We start from the raw sequence: 19,472 nt of genomic DNA on the forward strand, positions 1-19,472 counted from the left end.
ATGTAGAATATGTTTACAGTTATGTTCTTGGTGAATATGAAGATTTAACATAGCGTTAGTTCAAAAATGATCCAAGATACTAGTGTAGATGCCAGGCTTTGTGAAGTAGCTTACTAGTATGTTAAACAGTTGTGTATAATATAGATAGTCACTTTCCCAAATAAGCCTTGCATTTGCTGCCCTTTGCACCTTGTCTCATGCCTTTCTTTTCGTGCAGAATAGTCTTTTCCTCCTTTGCTTGTTGAGATCGTTCTTGTCCTTCTTCAAGGCACTGTGCAAATTCCTTTTTATGTCTTGCCAGCTCCTGCTGTTTCCAGGCCTTCCCCTGCAATCTGTGATCTGCTGACTTTAATAGTAATGCTGTGCAGAGCCTTGATCACACACTCTATTCTGTCGTACTTGTTTATTATATCTCATTGTCCCCACTCCACCAGAAGTTCCTTGTACACAAAGTCCCTGAAGCTTTATGTACAACTCCATGTCATCCTGAAAGTACTTGCCATAGATGGTTGTTTGTTCAGCAGATGTTTGTGGGATACCCACTGTGTGCAAGCCATCCTCCTGGGTGCTGGGGACATCAGGATGAAAGACAGAGTAAGTATATAGATTAGTTAATATTTACAGAACCCCAGGGAAAAGCTAGTGGTGATTAATGCATAAACACTCATAATTTATTTTACCATTTATTTATTTTATAAAAGCTATCATGTACCACAGAGCAGTACAAGTGAGTATCAAGTTCAGATCAAGATCATTGGACTGAACTTGGCTTTTTTTTTTTTTTTTTTTTTTTCTTTAAATATTACACTTCTCCCCAAAATCAAGCAGAGAAACCACAGGAAGTTCCTTGCCTGCTGACACAGTATAAATAGATTGCATACAGTGGGAAGCACCTTATCAGGGCAGTTTTTAGTTTTTACACTAAACCCAAAAGGTATGTTCACTGAGATATTTTTATTTATTTACTTGTGCATGTGAGTGGAAAAGAAAAACTGTATTAAGAGTCCCAAGAGAACTTTGGCCTGGGGCTTCCTAGCGATGTGAGTTGAAGCACGTTCTTTATTCAGCGTGTGGCCACAGGACCCAAGCTTGGAGTGTAGATGGTGCATACTCTCAGGGTCGCAGTAGATTGTATTGTACGTGTCAAAGCCACCGGGAAGCACCTTCACCCTCTCCAGTGGTGGCGAGGCCGAGGTCAGGGCATCAGAAGTACCAAATGCCAGGGGGTAGATAACAGTGCCTGCCAGGAAACACACAGCTCTAGCAGTGAGGCTGAGGAGGAGAAAAGAGGGCTCCCCACTGGGACTCATTTACCCGCTGGCCTCTCACAATACCGTTCTACTTAGGTCGCCTGTTGTGTGTGGGTGGTGGCAGTCTTCCTACAGGAACCAAAACTACCACTACACAGCTCACAGAATCAGCCTGGCACCTGCTCAAAAATTCCCAAAACACTTGACAATAAACATGAGAAAGGAAGATAGTTTCAATGTTGACAAAAGATATATATCTCCTCATACCCAAAAGAATTGAAAGCTGGATCTCAAAGAGATACTTGTATTCCCATTTTCACAGCAGTATTATTCACGATAACTGAAAGGTGGAATCAGCCTAAGTGTCTATGAACGGATGAACGGATAAGCAAAGGGAGGTATATGCATGCAATGAAATATTATTCAGCCTTAAAAAGGAAAGAAATTCTGACACATGCTACAACATGGATGAACCTAGAGGACATGACGCTGAGTGAAATAAGCCAGACGCAAAAGGACAATATTGTATGATTCCACTAAATGAGGTACCTAGAGTAGTCATAAAGACAGAAAGTTGTAAATGATGGCTGTCGGGTTGGGGGCAGTGGAGAGTTGCTGTTTAATGTTGCTATTTAATGGATACACAGTTTCAGTTTTGCTGGATGAAATGAATTCTGGAGATTGGTTGCCCTACAGTGTGAATGTACTTAACACTACTGAGCTGTACGTGTAGAAATGGTTAAGGTGGTTAATTACATGTTATTTGTATTTAACCACAGTCAAAATTTTTTAAGTAGATATATATTTCTTGAATAATAATAAATCGGTAAGATACATACTCACTGATTTCTTCATGAGTCATCCATTTGCTATTACTTTGCATTCGTGTGAGTTTTTCTTTAATTATTATCTTAACAGAAAATCCACTCTTTATTTTCAAATCATAGAGTTCAGTAAAGAGTGCATTCCATTCATTAAATATATTCTAGTAGTAATATGTGTCTTGCTTTGTTGCACTTTCAGAGAAAAAAAAATCCTTTCAGTCAACCCTACTGCCCTTACTCTATAGTAGTGTTACTTAAGGTTTGTACAGCATGACATTTACAATACGCTTTCTTTACACTGCTTGCATGCATGACCTAAAATGACATACAGTAGAGTATTCACAGCCCCTCCTAGGGATGAACAGTGATTTCACCATATATAAGAAAGGAACATGTTCTCTCTTAGTCTCCCGCCCACAGCAGCCACCAAGCTCCCCTGCTGCAGAGCCCACGAAGCTTGGGATGGCCGGGCTGGGGAGGCACAGGCCGGAGGCTGGATACAGCAGGACCAGTGCCTGTTTCTCCAGAACCGCTGTTCCACTGCTTAGGGAACAGAGTGTCCTGAGAGCCACCTTCCCCTGACAAAGCGTGGTCCTGTGTTTGCTGTTTGGCTCCTTTCCTGCTAGAAATATCTGCCAGCATCCTGTTAACTTTTATTTCTTGAAAGAGTTGCTCCTTGCAAGGCATTTATTGACCTGCAGAGGAATTAGCTTCAGTACAGTGTCGATAGCAAGCACCACAGTGCTCAACAATATAGAAGTGTTCTTCAAAAAGTTCATGGAAAGATTCATATTATCTTTTAATTTTATTTTTCCATAAACTTGAAGTACCCTGGTATTACACTGATGGGGGAGATCTAGGATTCATGTAAAAGGTCCTCCCTGTTATCTGTAGCACGTCACCACCTGAACTTTCTTGTCATCTTTTATAACTGTTGCACTGCATGGAACCCATGCTTAGTAGGAATGTGGAGCTAGTCATCCTTTGTTCAACTGTGTACTGAGGGCCTGCTGCATACTCCACAGGCTGTGTTAGAATCCACCTCTAGGTGAACACGAAATGGCTCTTGACCCAGGGAGTTTTAAGCCATGAAGTTTTGATGCTTCAGCTAGTGTGGATGCTGAGTCTTTTCTATTCAAAGTCACCCTTGTGTTCTCTCTCTAGCCCAGCCTCCACTTTGCACTGGTGCAGTAATTCTTCCTACAACATCCTTGCTGCCATATTTGGCTTCTCCGGAACTCCCCTGGATTGGACAGATCACCGTGTAGTGAGGCAGGTCTGGTTATTGTAGTTCCTTAAACCTAGAGCTAAAAATTACTGCCTTCTAACTTCTGTCCCTTTGGTTCACATTCTATCTTCCTGGAAGATACTGGTCATTTCTTTCCAGAGTTGCCCCTTTTGGAGATGGAGATTCTCCGATCTCTCATAGACTATGATTTGTAATAGGCTCCTTGCCCTCCAGGAGATTTCAGTGTCAAGTTTGGTCTGCCACGTATCCTGTGACTATGACTGCTTGAGGTCCAGCAGTAGGCCCTGGGGCAGCATGAGCTTTGCTGACAGCCACTCCCTGTCAGGCCCTGTCAAACCTTCGTCCTCTGAAACTGCAGGTGAGAGCGGCACAAGGGCATCTGGACAGTCAGGAACAGAATGCTTACATGTGCTTGAGGGGGATCAGAAAGGCTTCGTGGACAAGGTGGCCTTTGAGATAGATCTTATAGAGCTCAGAGAGTTTAGCAGAGTTTGGTCTTTGAAGATACAGGGAAAGAGGCTTTATGTGACGGGCCCAGAAGCAAGAAGATAATGGGAAATTTAAGATATGGGGATTTATCTACTTATGCTTCAGAGGACATACTGTGCAGAAGTTTAAATATTGGAACCAGGTATTGTTTTCAGTAGGCCATGGGAAGCTGAAGATTTGAGGGCTTTTCTCGCTTAGGAATGTGTTAGGAGGGATAGATTTAATGGTAGAGGGTGTGTTAGGAGTGAAGAGACTGGTTAAGAAGCTTCATGCTGGGCTGGACCATTAGCATCTCATCCAGGGGCACACACAGGTATCATTTTCTTCACATCTTCACCTGCACTTGATATTATCATCTTTTCAGGTTTGCTAATTTCATCTTAGGTATAAACTAGTTTTTCATCATTTTAATTTGCATTTTCCTGATTACTAATTAGATTGAGCATATTTTCATATGGCTATCAGTCACTCCTTTTGCCTCTTCTAAATATTTGTCTTTATTTGTTTTATTTGTGGAAGGTTTTTGGTGGGGGGGGCTGGGGTTGTTTCGTTTTTGGCAGCTGGCCTGTACAGGGTTCTGAACCCTTGACCTTGGTGCCTTGGTGTTATCAGTGCTGTGGTCTATCCAAGTGAGTTAACCAGCCAGCCTTGTTTGTGGGAGCTTTTTTAAAAATTCATTTTAGTACTAATCTTCTGACTTTTCAAATATTTACATATATCTTTTTCCAGTTTGTCCTTTATCCTTTAACCTTATTTATAATGTCTTTAAAAAAAAAAAAAAAAAAAAAACAAGTTTTAAATTTTGAAGTAGTCAAGTCTATAAATAATTTCCCTTATGGCTTGCTCTGTTGTTAGCTCCTTTAAGAAATCTTTCCCTGTGCTAGGATAATAGAGTTCCCAATGCTTTCTTCCGATATCTAGCATTTTAATTTTCAAGTTTAGGCCTTTTTTCTATACTGGATTTATTTGGGAGCCTGGTGTGAGATAGGAATCTAATTTTATTTCACTCCAGCCAAAGGTCAGTTAGATAATAAGCCCTTTCTCTGTTGATTTGTGCCACTTCTATTATATACTCCCACACCTGCCGAGGTGTCTTTCTGGATTCTTCTCTTCCATTGACTAATTTGTCTATTCCTGTGCCAATATTGCATGGAATTAATTAGCATAGTTTTGTTGTATGATTGATATCTGGTAGGGAAGTCTCCTATCTTTTTCTTTTGATTTTACTTATGTTTGAAGTTATCTTGCCAATTTATGTCATTACTTTCTGTTATGAGTTTTAGAACTAGTTGGCCAAGTAACCAAAGTGCTCTTGGGTTTTTTATTGGAATTGCATTGAACTAATAGAATAAGTTAAAAGAATTGACATCTGTACAGCATTGAGTCTCCTCATCCATCCATGAACCAGGTATTTCTTTTCTCTCCATTGATTCAGACCCTTTTGCGTTCTTCAGTGAAAGGTTGTAATGACTCGTGCTGTAGTTTCTTTTTGATTTGTTGAATGTCTAATATTTAGGTTCCAGACAGAAGAACTCTACAGTAATAAAAACAATAGTAATGTAATCATGTTTTAAAGCAGTTTGGGATTCTATTAGGGTTGGTAGGATGGAGAGTACTTACTAGCTTTTGTTTTCTCTTGGTGGATAACTTTCCTTCCTGTATCAACTGTAATTCATACATGTGTCATCTGCCACTGGCAAAGTCCTTGAGGCATGCTCTGAGAGCCTTCTTCCCTTTGTTGACGTTCATTCCATCAGCCCTTGGTTCAGCACATGTTCACCAAACAGTAAATCCACTAATTCCGTCATGCCTATATATTCTCTACCCACAGTAAAATTAGGAAGTTTTGTCAAGTGCTTTGCTTCAATTAAGACTCATTTTATCTATGGCATATTCCTTTCCTGATGAACCATTCTTGTTTCTTAAGATCACTGTTCGTGTTTCACCAGCCGTCTGCATCCAGGTTTTCCATCTAGCATTATGGGAATCATCTCCCCCACACACATATTTGCCCATATCTAATCTTCTCACATTTTCCCCATGCTGTGTGATTTCTCATAATTTGCTAAAGTGACAGCAGATTCGACCTCTGATTTTCCAACAAAGTGTTTGATCACATCAGCATTTATATTACTATCTCAACCCATTCCTGCTCACAAAAAAAATACAATTTGTAGCAATACTACGAGCCAGTGTTCAGACCCACTTAAAAACCAGCATTACCTATTTAGTTAGGCAACTCCTGACATAGAGACCATTAACAAGCATAGTGGAAACTGCATTTTAAAAAATTCTACAATGGCTAAAAATGGTGAACTAGATAAGCAGTCTCTAAATTGGCTGAAGATCTAAGGCTTCTTATTTGCTAGTTGACATCTGATCTGAAAATTTCATTGCTTTAAATGTGCTAGAAGGAGAGAAGAGGCTTTGCTACGAATGCCCCAGTTGCTGGGGAGGGGCTCTGGTAGGGAATTTTAAGCAATAACAGAAGATCTTCCTAAGCTTTCTCTTAATTCTTTAACCAGATTAAAGCTAACAATTGTGTTGTCATTTGTGTTTCTGCAGCTTCCAATTGTGAAAAAGATAAGAACCATTGCCCAGGCTGTCTATGGAGCCAAAGATATCGAACTCTCTCCTGAGGCACAGTCCAAAATAGATCGTTATACTCAACAGGTAAAATTATACTTTTAGGAGAAAAAACCCACCTGAGGCTCTCCAAATACAGTAATCCCCCCTTATCCACAAGGGGTACATTCCCAAGACCCCATCAGTGGATGCCTGAAACCATGAGGATAGTACTGAACCTTATATCTACTATGTTTTTTCCTGTACATACATGCCTATGGTAAAGTTTAATTTATAAAGTAGGTACAGTAAGAGATTAACAGTAATAACTGATAATAAAATCAAACAATTCTTGCAATATGCCAGCATCACTACTCTTGCAGTTTGGGACCATTATTAAGAAAAATAAGGGTCACTTGAACACAAGCACTGCAATACAGTGACAGTCAGTATGATAACCTAGATGGCTACTGAGTGACTAAAAAGCAGGTGACATCTACAGTGTGGACACGCTGGACAAAGGGATAATTCACATCCTGGGCAAGATGGGCTGGACTGTGTAAGATTTCATCAAGCTACTCAGAACAGTACACAATTGAAAACTTATAAATTGTTTATTTCCGGAATTTTCCATTTAATATTTTCATACTGTGGTTAACCAAGGGTAACAGAAATCACAGAAAGTGAAACCACAGATAAAGAGAGATTACTGTATATGTCTCACTGGCTGAACTTTGCTTAATCTACTTTATGGTCAACAAAGATTGAAATAATAACCTTGGGTAGCTTGTTGACTATACTTAGAGCATTATGGTGAGGACACATATCCTCTGATATGTGCATCATTGACATCTGTGATTATAAATATGTCCCCTGTGGCTGTTATCTATGTGTGTATGATATGTGTGAATTTTAGTCCCTCTCTGTCAGACAGAAAAATTGAAACTGTCCTTTGGTGTGCAGCTGTGGAATCAGATTAGATGATTTGTAGTGCTTCCTCTTCATTGCAGGCCTCTTACTACTGTAAAAATATTAGCATCGTGCCAGGTTAGGCAAACAGGAGTGTGGCATATAAAGGTGAGGGTGTGGTTCGTCAGCTTGTTGCTGAGGTTGTCCACTGAGGTTGAAGGCTGCATCATCTACCTGTAGATACTGACAAAGGAACATTGGCCTGCAGCTGTGCAGGGGGCTGTGACCCACAGCAAGAGTCACCATCTAGTCCCGTAATGGCCACGATCAATCAAATTCATTGCAGGGCATTCAACCACCCTGACCAAAAGGACCAGGAGCCTCAAATGCCCCATCCAGTTTGGATGATAAGATAGAAGTCAGAGCGCTTCAAGAGTGTGCTGTCAAAAGAGCTTCGCAATGGGTAGTGTTATCTATTCTTTTTAATTCTCTAACTCAGCTCTATTTGCAACTCACATTTGACATTTTGATGAATAGTACCAATGCTGACCAGGGTATTCTCCCAGATTTGGAAAGATAGTCAGCAACTCATTTTTTTCTTAGAAGTTTCCACATATGCTCTTGGCTTATCCTCTAAAATAAGTATTCCCAAACACTGCTCTGCGCACTAGCATTGGGGTAAAATTTTCATTTGTGTGCAATGAATTCAGTAGAATAAGGTCATTGTCATGAGGTGTTTATTTTTTTTTTTGTCCATGAGTTTTTAATAATGCTATTTAGAACTATCATTTATTCTAATATTAAGTCTTTCTCCTTTTTTTTAGTCTTAAGGTGTTCTTTCTTTTATGAAATCATGTGGCAGTATATGATATATTGGTGGGGTTTTTTTTAATATCCCTACTAGCAAAATTTTTAAATTGGCAAACCTGTATCAGTTCATAGAAATTATTTCAATATTTTACTGGTCTCTGAAATTCAAGATTCTGGATACCATTTCTATAAAGCAGTTGTGATTTTTTTTTCCCCCCCAGAAAAATTCTTATCCATATGTAAGAGTAGAGATTTCAAAAAGAGAATGTCCCCACCCCTATCCCCAATTGATAATACACTGAAATATTCCAAATAGTTTTAGGTTGAATCATAAAGCATTCTACATGGTTACCTCTGAAGACTGCATTCCTTTTATCTCTGTCTATCAAGGGAATATTCCTTAAAAGTTGTGTGTCAAGTATGTGGTTGCAATTAATTAGCAAAGTCTCTAAAGGAGCACTCTGTGCCATTTAATCAGAATCAGGCTTTGAGGACACTGTCCTTTTTGTGACACAGCACATGTGACTTCCTGCCCTTTCACCTTTGGAACTCTGGGTCAGGCATAGACTTTGGTCCTTAAAAATAAGAGGCTTAAATAGTGACCTCATCTTAGTTCCTATAATATAATTGCAGATCAAATAGCCGTGATTCATAAACTAACACAAAGGGGCTCTTTGCTTCCTGACTGACTCCAAGAATAAGTGAGCAACATGACTAAAACCCTCATTACAGAGCCTTTCTCCAGATTACCTTGCTGGGTCCCAGATATTAATAGCCTTGGAAAGTGGTTTCTGCAGCTGCTGCTGCTGCTGCTCTTAAAGAGAACCTCCAGAATAAACAATGAACCCTCAACCTGCTAAATAATGATCACATGGAGATGAGTTTTTGTCCTCAATTTCTTGCTCTACGATCAAGTAGTATCCAGCAGCTACTTTGTGTACTGTTGCTGCAGAGATTATATGAAGGGCAGATTAAGCAAGTACCGTAGACTAACTTTTATATCAATGAACACATTTCCTTTTCTTTCTTATAGGGTTTTGGAAATTTGCCCATCTGCATGGCAAAGACCCACCTTTCTCTCTCTCACCAACCTGACAAAAAAGGTGTGCCGAGGGATTTCATTTTACCTATCAGTGATGTCCGGGCCAGCATAGGCGCTGGGTTCATTTACCCTTTGGTCGGAACGGTGAGTAAGTGACATTCTCCCGAACCCTTTTCCGTACTGTGTTGTCACAATGCCTAAAATTGTTATTCTCTGCCACCTTTTTGCAAACCACGTGTTAAGGAGTAGTCAGTAGTATTTGCTATTTTTCTAAACACTCTCTCCCACTAAAAAAAGAAAAGAAAAAACACCTTTGCCATTGCAGTTTGGGTCTTTCTTTTTTTAGATCATGTGTTCAGGATTCGTAGAGTCGTAAAACTGATTTCCCTCCTAAGACAAGGAAGAGAATAACTTGGGAGAATTCAGTTGTTGTTTAAATGGTAGGCTGGCTTAGTGCAGCGCTTCTTGACGTTCATCACATCACAGCACTCAAAATGTTAACATCCTACCACCGTGGGGCTCAGACCGGACAGTACCAGGCCAGCCGCCCCAAGGGCTGAGGGTATCGGTCGGCGCCTCACCCTCTACACATCAGGTGGGAAGCTCTGACTCAGAAAACTTGCAAATCACATGAGCTCTCATTTTTGACACTGTTGCAAGGGGACTGCATTGCTGTAGGATGATGACTGTGTTATGTCAGGTTAACTGTGGGAGGAAGGGAGATAACCAGCGAAATAAAAGCTTATCAGAGCACTTAAAATCCATGATGAGGGGCTCCATTATAGCCATACAATAAAAGCTTTCTCGTGGTACCCATCAGTGGCCTAAATTTAATTTCTAGTCATGAGAGCAGTCCTGGCTTAGGTTTAGAACGAAACAATTCTAACTCATCATCATCATCATTATCATTATTATTACTGTTATTATTACACACTGATCTGAGCCCAAACAAAACGTTATAAAAATTTTTTATAATACAACATGTGGGTCTATTATGCAAACAAGGAACGGATAGGCAAAACATGCAGAATTCTTGCCTTGACATTTACACATTTCATCTCATATTGGGCAAATGTTTTCAATAAGCATTTTTTGAATCTTTCGTGCACATTAGGCATGGGGATACCAGGAGGAGCAGGTGTGAGAAGCATGGGTTTACACAGGACAGGGACATCGGGAGAGTGCTGTGTGGGCGTTCTGAATGCCCACAGAGCCCAGTGGAGGCAGCAGCTTCTTCTACCTGGGGAAGGGGGTGTTGGAAGGAGAGGGGACTCAAGAATGCTTCATAAAGGGCTTAGTCTCTGAACTGGAGAAACAGAGTGAGTTTCTACTCAAAGGCACAGAAGTACATGGTGTCCCTCCCCAGGGTGTTCCAGTGTGGCTAGAGTTGGACAGGAGCAGGAGGCTGAGAAATAGATTGGGATAGCAGGACAGGATCTCAAATGCCATCTCAAGGAATTTGGATTTCATCCTATGCGCACTATAGGGGAACCACTATGGGATGGGGTTCTTCTGTTTCTTGGAGTTTTTTATATGTATATGATGAAGAAGAATGTGTTCTGATTTATATTTTAGAAACATAGCTCTGGCAGCAGTGTAGAGAATGTGTAGAGGACAGGTAGACCCAGGGAGACAAGTCCAGTGGGCTGGGGCCAGAGGTAATCAAAGTTGGCTCTGCAGTCACAGACGTGGATATGCAGAGTGGAGGTGAATTTGAGACATATTTTAAAGGTAGCCACCTGCAGTGGGGATCAGGGGAAAGGGCCGTTCTAGCTTGGAGACTCTGGATGGTGATGAACACAGGGCGAGGCAGATTGGCAGGGCCGGTAAGGAGGCTGGCTTACAGAATTAGAAGGGTTAACAGGATATATAAAATAGTCTGTGCCTTCATTAGGAATATAGACACAAAGCTCAGAAGAAATGGACAGGACAGAGGACCATTGAGTTTTTAGACTATAGGTGAAGGCAGTCATTAAACAAAGGGACAAACAAGGACAGTAGACAGCAGTGAGCAGAGAGTAAAGGAAGATAGCACAGGAAAACAGGAGCCTTCCAAGGAGTCAGGAACAAACGACAAAGGCACTGGAGGGAAAGTCCAGGGGAATGCCACAGAAGCCAGGCACGGAATTTCCAGCTGGGGGAAGGGGTAGAAAGGGTGTTGATACAGCGAGAAGGGTTGGAATAAAATGGGTACTGAGTGACGTTTTCAGGTATACAGTTCAGAGCCGGGGTTGCCAGGAGTTGGGGGTCAGGGGAGGGGCACAAGGGAACTTTTTGGGGTTATGGAAATGCTCCATATTTTGATTGTGGTGGTGGTTCCATGACTGTATACTGCATGTCCAAACTTATAGATCTGCACACCTAGAAAGTGAATTTTATTGTGCGTTATTTAATTATACCTCAAGTCACAAAAACATGGGTCCCTTCATCTGAGCATTAAGAAGAAAAATCAAAAAAGGATAGTGAAAAGAGCTTGCTGTATTCCTTAGAATGGCCTCGGTGGTGGCCGCTCCCCTCCTGGGCTTTGTCGGTGAAGGCCTTGGCTTAGGAGTAAGAGGACAGTTGAGTGGTGCAGGCAGACTGGACCACCAGGAGAGATGGGGGTGACAAGAGTACCCGAGCGGAACCTGAAGCTGTGGGCATGGCGAGGGGAGGAGAGGAAGGTTAGCCTACTCCATAATGTATCCTGTCTTGCCCTCTGCAGATTCAAAGTCCTGCAGTAGTTCACCCAGCAGATTCATTCATTCATTCATTCATTCATTCAGCTAGTGTGCATACGGCACTCTACCCAGTGGAATGAGGAGCCCAACCTCAAGAAACATTCTCTGCTTCGGGCAGCTTACAGCTGGTAAAGGCAGATAAAAGTGAATTAACAAAGAAGATGATTTAGCGTAGAAATTGTGAATTTGATATCTTAATTCCTTCTGAGCACTTAATAGTCATTAAATAAAAATAACAATATAATTTAAAATCTTGGCAGTCACAAATATGTAATGTGAATCTCCTTCCACCCCAGCTACCAGCACCACATCCATCACCAGGTAAAGACCAAAGCGATTCTGGAAAATCAGAATTCCATCTGCGTTGGCTTGTGTCTGAACACTAGGCTGTTTTATGCTCTGACATCACTCTTTGACCTATGACTAGTTAGAAAATGAATGTGTGGAATGGCCCTGGAGGTTTCCTCATGCAAGCCCTCTCAGCCACTATCTTGTCTCCGCAGTGCTCAGCCAAGTTCCTCCTGTGGCCACACACAGGGTCACGGGAGCGTCAGTGCACTGCGATGAAATCCTCCTGAACAATTGGGTGTGAGGCACACGGAAGGAAGTGGTGCCTGACTAAAGGAGTTCCTGGAGGTCAGAAAACTGTCACTTGGAGGTGGTGGCCTTAGAGGGCTGCTTTCTGTGACAGAGCAGGAAACTGTGTGTGGTTCAGGGCAGAGGCACCAGCAGAGGCCAAGATCTCCTAATAAGGGCTGGTATTTACTTTTATTTGACCCTGTTCTGGGCCCTGCTACAGTCTGCTGAAATGCTTGTAATATTCATCACCCTTGTGGGAGACAGTGTAGTAATTTCCTGCTGAGATGACCGAGGGAAAGGGAATGGGGACACTGCAGGGACTGGCTCCTGCAGGTGGGAAAATCCTAGCATAATGAATCACTGTGATGCTTAGTCACCCAACATGTGCTCATCAGAATGCCACTGAAATACATTCATCTTTCCACTCCAGAGAATCTGTCCAAACTCAGACCTCAAAATCAGAAAGGTTCTCCATTCTTCTGCAGTGTTCATTTGTTCATTCATTCATTCAGCAAGTCATTATTAAATACCTATAGCATGCATGGCCATAAACCACATGGAGATGATCAAGATCCAGTCCTTCCCTCATAAGCCTTATGATAGACTCTAAGAAGTAAAACCATACAAGTACGGAATGCTGTGGGATTTATATCAAAGGGAGAAATCCTCTCGGTATGTCCTTACGGGAGGCAAAGAGCCCCTCTCCCATCTGGCTACCTCATAGGTCTAAAAGTGGAGGATCCCAACACAAGCACGTCCCTCCTCCAACAATAAACATCTCCAGCGTTCCTGACTTTGGGAGATCACGTGGTGAAATGCTGGAGAGGTCAGCTTTTTCCCCCCTCCAGATTTAGCTTTCTAAATAATTACTTTTACTTTTCATCTTTACTTGTAGGCCAGATTTTTTCTATCATTGAATTATTTCATTATGTTCTATTTAGTTTTTGCTTTAATTGATGTTGGTCAACACAACCAAATAATATTAATAAATACCATCCATTCGTGGCTTCCCTGGTATATTTCACTTCCCTGTGCTGTTTTTACAGAAGCAGCCAGTACGTGGATTCCTCAGCTCATGGAAACTAAGACCTTTGCTACTATTCTTATGTTCATTGGTAGCGTTTTCCATATTGCATTAAGGTAGCTAATTTTTCCTTCCTAAAGTAACTTTCTTTGTTCCTAGTAAGCTTCATATGCCATTATACTTACGTATTCTTTCCAGCATATTAATGAAAGCTAGGAAATAGTACATGATTCTTGAACAGCGGGCCACCACTTTATGCATCTTTTTGAAAGAAATAATTTATCAAATACAGATCTTTGATGAGAGAAGAAAAGAACAAGTTGTTTTTTTTAAGATTTTCCAACCATATATTCTACATATTACTCTGTTTATGGTATGTTTCCAAAATTCTATGAAAGCTTATGGTCTACAGTGTTCAATAAACCTAGTAGTTTATAAAACTTCTCAAAAAACAATGTCATGCAAAAAAAAAAAAAAAACTTTTAGTAGGTGGTCTTTATTTTGTGGTCACACCATTAAGTTTCTATAATTTAGAAAGACTGTTAATCATTTGGCATAAATTTTGTGACATAAAAGTACAAATATGTAAGCAGAGTAACCAAATACGTAACCAAAACCTTAACATTGGGCACTGATGTTCTTGGTAGCTTTTTTTCTTCTCTTTACTTTTCTGTATAGTTCAGATTACTACATTGGGCATATATCACTTTTATAACACGAAAATACAGTAAATGGGGAGATGATAAACTAAAAGCACTTGGGAAAAGTGTTTAACTCAAGCCAAACAGTTGCAAGGGTCAGAACAGATGTACAACATGTGGAACCAGGCTTGATGCTGTCCCCTCGCCCGACCTAGCTGTCTTACAGTGTCTTAACACCTGAGAAGTTTGGACACTGAAGAAAGGACAAAAGAGCTAGAATGTTCCTGTAAGAAATGCACTCCCAAGTAGGGTTTGCCTAGCTCTGTCTAACGTTTGCAAGCCCCAGATTCTGCAAAGGAATTTCAGGGGTTTTTAATCCATGCTAATTTGTCCTTGGCCCTTCTTGCTTACTGTTTTGGAATAGAGGGAGGATGAGTGACACCTTTCTGCTGCCAGGACTTCCTTAAACAATGGTGCATTTTCAGAACAGTTGGCCTGAAGAGGCAGGTGGCTGACCGAGTCTGAGTTCTTAGCAGATGTCCACTTGAAGTTAGTTTTTGTTGTACTTGATTGTTCTCTTTTGATATCGCATTGAGACAGTGAGAAAGGCTCTGGAAGGATGTAGAATGAACTCTTTTTTGATTGACAAACATGGGACATAAAGTTAGGCCATGATAGCTGTTTAGGACAATAATCTGGTCTGGAATCTTGGGCTTAAAGAGTCTCACAGTTCACCCAGAAGGGAATAAGCTATCCTGTGGCATTTCCATGGTGGTCAGTGCCATTTAGGGCATTCTGGGGGGGGCATTTAGGGCTACTGGTACTGTAGAGGAATACACAGTTGATGCTTCAGTCTCCCAGACGGATAGGATAAGGAGAGAAAGGCGTTGTGGCAGGGGTGTTACGGTCACCCCTGTCCCATGCCTGGGAGCTCCCAAGCCTGTCCCATGCTGCAGTTGTCACTGTGTGGTTCCTTCCCTCTTTTTTACAACCCCTTCACCTGGGTGCCTGTGCCCTTTCTGGGGCAGAGGGTGATAAGAAGGCACTGCATGTGTGCACACGTGTTTTTTCTCCTGCTGGGATTGGCCTGGGCTGGACCCATCACAGTGTAGAAGTCTGAACAGAGACAAAAGACTGAAAGATCAGCAGTAAAACACAGTTTATTTAACTGGTGTGTCCTTTATCCCCCTCTGTGGGGCCTGGCCCAGACTCAGCTCTGCCCAGGTGCACCCCTGACGTCATCACTTGGCTGGACTCTGGAAAGCAGGAAGCTGCTGGAGCGTTTGGGAACTTGATGTTGTCATCACAGCTACTGCCTGGTAGAGAGTTGCTGAACAGTGTGGTGGAAGGGGGCAGGGAAAACAGAAAGCGGGCCCCACCTTACCCCCAGCAGAGTCATTGTCATTTGCCCTTTCTCATGTTTCAGTTCAGCAGGCTGTGTTTTCCCTGCACTCCCTCCCATATAGAAGTAGGTACTGAATGTTTCGTGTCCTCCCGGGTCAGGTCCAGGCCAACGATGACATTCTTTTCCAGGTCAGTGGGGTGCCTTTGCTCCCCTGCATACCGCCCTGCTTAGGGATGCCCATTACATGAGTGCTTTGCTGGCTTAGCCGTGAAGGTGAATTTATTCAGACCTTTTAGTTTTAAATCAAATGCGTGACTCCTCACATTTTCCAGAGATTTATGGCCAGTTATGCAGTGAGAAAATTAAATATCCCCAAGCTGCACTTTTAGTGAGATGGATAAGCAGTAACACTCATGCAGTGAACACTCATGCAGAGCTGCTAGCCCCAGGATGCCTGCCAGGGGCCATCACCTCTGCTCCTTTCTGCCCTTACCTGCCACCTTTCCCACTCCTACCTTCTCCTGCCTTCCCACTCCTACCCTCGCAAAGAAACAAAAGAACATTTAGCTTATTTGACTAAATTCTGCAGATAACCTTCCTGTCTCCAGTGCTCCTTAGCCCTGCAATCTCTCTGATTAGTTTGAAATAAACCAGCTCCAGCTCATCCTCTGCCCACCCCCCCACCCCACCCCACCCCCCCCCCCCCCCCCGAACCTCCCCTCCCCCTCTGGCCTCACTTTATTTGTGTCCCTGGGTCCTTTATCTCCGTTCCTGGAATCTTATGGGTTTCCTCTTCCCCATCCAGCATGGGTCCCTATCCCCACAGCTCTTCTTTATCTCTGCATCAGAATTTCCTGCTTTCTCCCAAACATGTCCCTTCCTTGGCCCAGGACCCCCTGCTTCTTATTATGATGTCCCTGCAGCAGGTTGCCTGGTTGCTTTGTGAGCACTTCTTCCTCCGGAGAAGTCCACATGTGTGCCTGTCCAGCAGGAAAGGATTCATTCCTGTTGTTTCAGTATGACATGTTCAGGGGAAAGAAAGGTGACCAGCGTCGTTCTCAGTTTTCAGAAATGATTTATCATCTTGGTTACAGAAAAAAGCTTTGAAACTCATGAAAATGATCTTTTCCTCTCTGGCACATAAGTTTATGTACGTTCAATCTATTGTGTATGGAGGATCTTCTCTTCCCTAGTTTGATGCAATTTATTTTTAGCATAAATATGAAATTACTTTAAATGAAATCAGCCTCAGCCAAGGAAATACGCTGAGAAATAGTGTTGCCAGATAGTTCTGCTATTGAGTTGAATTTGTAATCCACTGCTGTTAACCCCTGCGTATTGGTTCTTTCTTATTCTCTGCATACATAGAAAAAGGGTGCTTGTGATACTTTTGCAACCATCCCTACAATCAGGATATTGATCTGTTGTTTTTCCTAGGCTAGGGACTGATAAAAATACGGACTCGTTTCTCTCCCACTTCCACCTACAGATTACTTGTTTTCTTTCCCCTGTTCTTGGTTTGAATTCATATCTTAAAGTTGACAATGATACATCCCTGTTCAGAACTTCTGAAAGGCACCCATAAAATTATCTGGTACTTATGTGCCTCTTTGTCATATTCACTCTACTTTGATATTTCAGTCTTTGCTAAGAGGCATATAATCAGAAGCAACTAAGCAATTTATGCAAGGGAAATAAAATTAATACAAACCAAAATTCCTCTTTTGCAAATTAAATAGCCAGGCCACCCTCACAGTAAATTTGAGGGCTTAGTGGGGAGGATGAATAAAACAAGAAGCTAAACTTTTAAGAAAACCATTGTACTAGAAAACTGAAATAATTTGTGGGGAAATGTAACTGATAATATCTGGAACTCATGGCAGTTTACAGCCTTATCCATATATGTGTGTTCATTAAATTATCCACCCATGGATATCAGATCGAATGAAAATATTTGTGACAAATTGCTTTTGAGAGAATTGTTTATCACATGCTCTTTTCTGGGTATCATTGAAAATTCAAAATGTTTAATTAGGTCTAGCTATTCTCATAAAATCAGGGAGCAAGCGTGAAGTAGAATTAGGGAAATAATTTATGTTGGGTTAAGTGACCAAATGAAGGAATTTTATAAAGTCCCTGGAAGACCCAGAATGGAAATTGATAACCACATTGCCAGCCCCCTGTAAGAGTTTGCTGGGGTGCGCGCACTAGGTGTGTCTCCCAGGTCATTCGTATTAAAGGTGCCACCATCCGCTAAGGAAGAAAACTAGGCCTCGAAACATGAGGAGGTGAATCCATCATGGACACCAGTATCCTGCTGAGGCTCACCCCTACCCCAACAGTCAATTGTGGAGAATGGTGCAACCATGAAAGTTACCTACCAGGCTTCCTTGCACCTTCCAAGATCCATCATCCAGTTCCTAAACTGATCTGTGTTTCTCCTCTGAACACATGTTAACTCAAGCTCCCAAGCCTTCCCCAGGACTAGAGCTGGAGGACTGGTACCCCTTCACAGTTACCAGAGTGGGCTTACCTACCTCCAGGCACTCCATTGCTCACCCAAGCATACCTCTGCATTGCTGCCACCAGTTCCACCCAGCTAAGGTTTATTGCAGTGACTTCTTTTGGGTGTCCTCTTACTTTAGCAAGTCACCTTACCCAGTTTTTCCTGTTAATCCAGGTCCCCCCTAGAGCAGGGACTGTGTCTTGAGTTCCATTCACCTTTCCACAATTGGAAGTCCAGTGTAGAACATACCATAGGAGCCGACTAAATGTGCCGGTGGCCTGCCAGCTCTGCAGAAAGCAAAGGAAATCCTTAAGGAATCCACTCACTGCCATTGTGAAGTCAACTGTGCTAGAATCCCAGGTTCAAAACCAATCTAGAAAAGTCTTTTAAGGAGTTTATAGAAGAGGCTCAGGTGCCCACAAGTCCCGTCTGCTCCCACCTCCAACCTTTTGGGATGAGTGCATTAGCCTTTCTTGTCAAACCAGTTACTGACCAGCAAGACTATAAAACAGGTCCAAATGCATTTTTATTAATGTGCTTAGAAATGGGTCTACAGGTCAAATATCCCATTGTAAAGGGGAAAAAAAGACAATTTTTTTCTCATACTCTCATGCTCAACACAATGCTTCTGTGACCAGCATGTGGCGGTTTTTCCCCACACACCAAAAATTCTCCAGTAGACACCTACTAGGTATCCTATATTTAATTCAGTTCTGAAAGTCTACCTAGAGCTGATGTCGGATCCTGCAGGTGGAGGGCTCAGTCCCACAGACTGCCCCACTTCAGATGCCAATTGCAAGTCTGGGCCACCTGTATTTTGACAAACTGGCTAAAAACTGGGCTTCACGTGACCCCCTCCTTGGGTTCAGTTAATTTTCTAGGACAGGTCTCAGAACCCAGGGAAACACATTTACCAGTTTATTATAAAGGATATTATAATAAATACAGACGAACAGCCAGATGAAGAGGTACACTGCGTCAGGTCCAGAAGGATCCCTGTGGAGTTGGGGTGCACCGCTCTCCACCCCCCCAGCACATGGGTACATTCACCAACCCAGAAAATCTTGTTACAGAGTTTCTGTGGAATTTGATCTCCAGCTCCACCCCCACCCCCACCTTTCCTGGAGGTTGGGGAGTGGAGCTGAAAGTCACAACCCTCTGATCCTCCACTCCCTTGGTCTTTCTGGTGACTGCCCCCCTCCCCCCAGCAATGTAGGAGACCTGCCCCGAGTCACCTCATTAGCATAAACTCAAGTGTTATCTAAGAAGCTCTTAATGAATAACAGAAGACACTCCTATCACCCAGGAAAGTCGTAGGGTTTTAGGAGCCCTCTGACTAGAACCAAGGACAAAGACCAAATGTTTCTTATTTTACCACACCCACCAAAAAGATTGCTGGGCAGGACAGCTATGTGTGTGGAAGGTGCTCGTCCACATTTTGTACCGATGTGTTCCGGTCCGTGTTTCCAGCTGCAGAATCATCTTCACCAGCACCTGTGCTTACCAAAGGCACATTCCT

The 19,472-nt window shown here is 42.3% G+C and overlaps 1 protein-coding gene across 1 annotated transcript in view; it reads left to right on the forward strand.

Annotated features, from left to right (window-relative positions):
* The window catches only part of MTHFD1L (methylenetetrahydrofolate dehydrogenase (NADP+ dependent) 1 like), a 182,248-nt gene that overhangs the window by 124,588 nt on the left and 38,188 nt on the right, over positions 1–19,472 (forward strand). The window contains exons 26-27 of the mRNA XM_063098373.1: positions 6,378–6,485; positions 9,130–9,282. Of these exons, the coding sequence (XP_062954443.1) occupies positions 6,378–6,485; positions 9,130–9,282 (261 nt within the window). The remainder of the gene's footprint in view (positions 1–6,377; positions 6,486–9,129; positions 9,283–19,472) is intronic.

Source organism: Cynocephalus volans, chromosome 5, assembly GCF_027409185.1.
Source record: "Cynocephalus volans isolate mCynVol1 chromosome 5, mCynVol1.pri, whole genome shotgun sequence".
Classification (NCBI taxonomy): domain Eukaryota; kingdom Metazoa; phylum Chordata; class Mammalia; order Dermoptera; family Cynocephalidae; genus Cynocephalus; species Cynocephalus volans.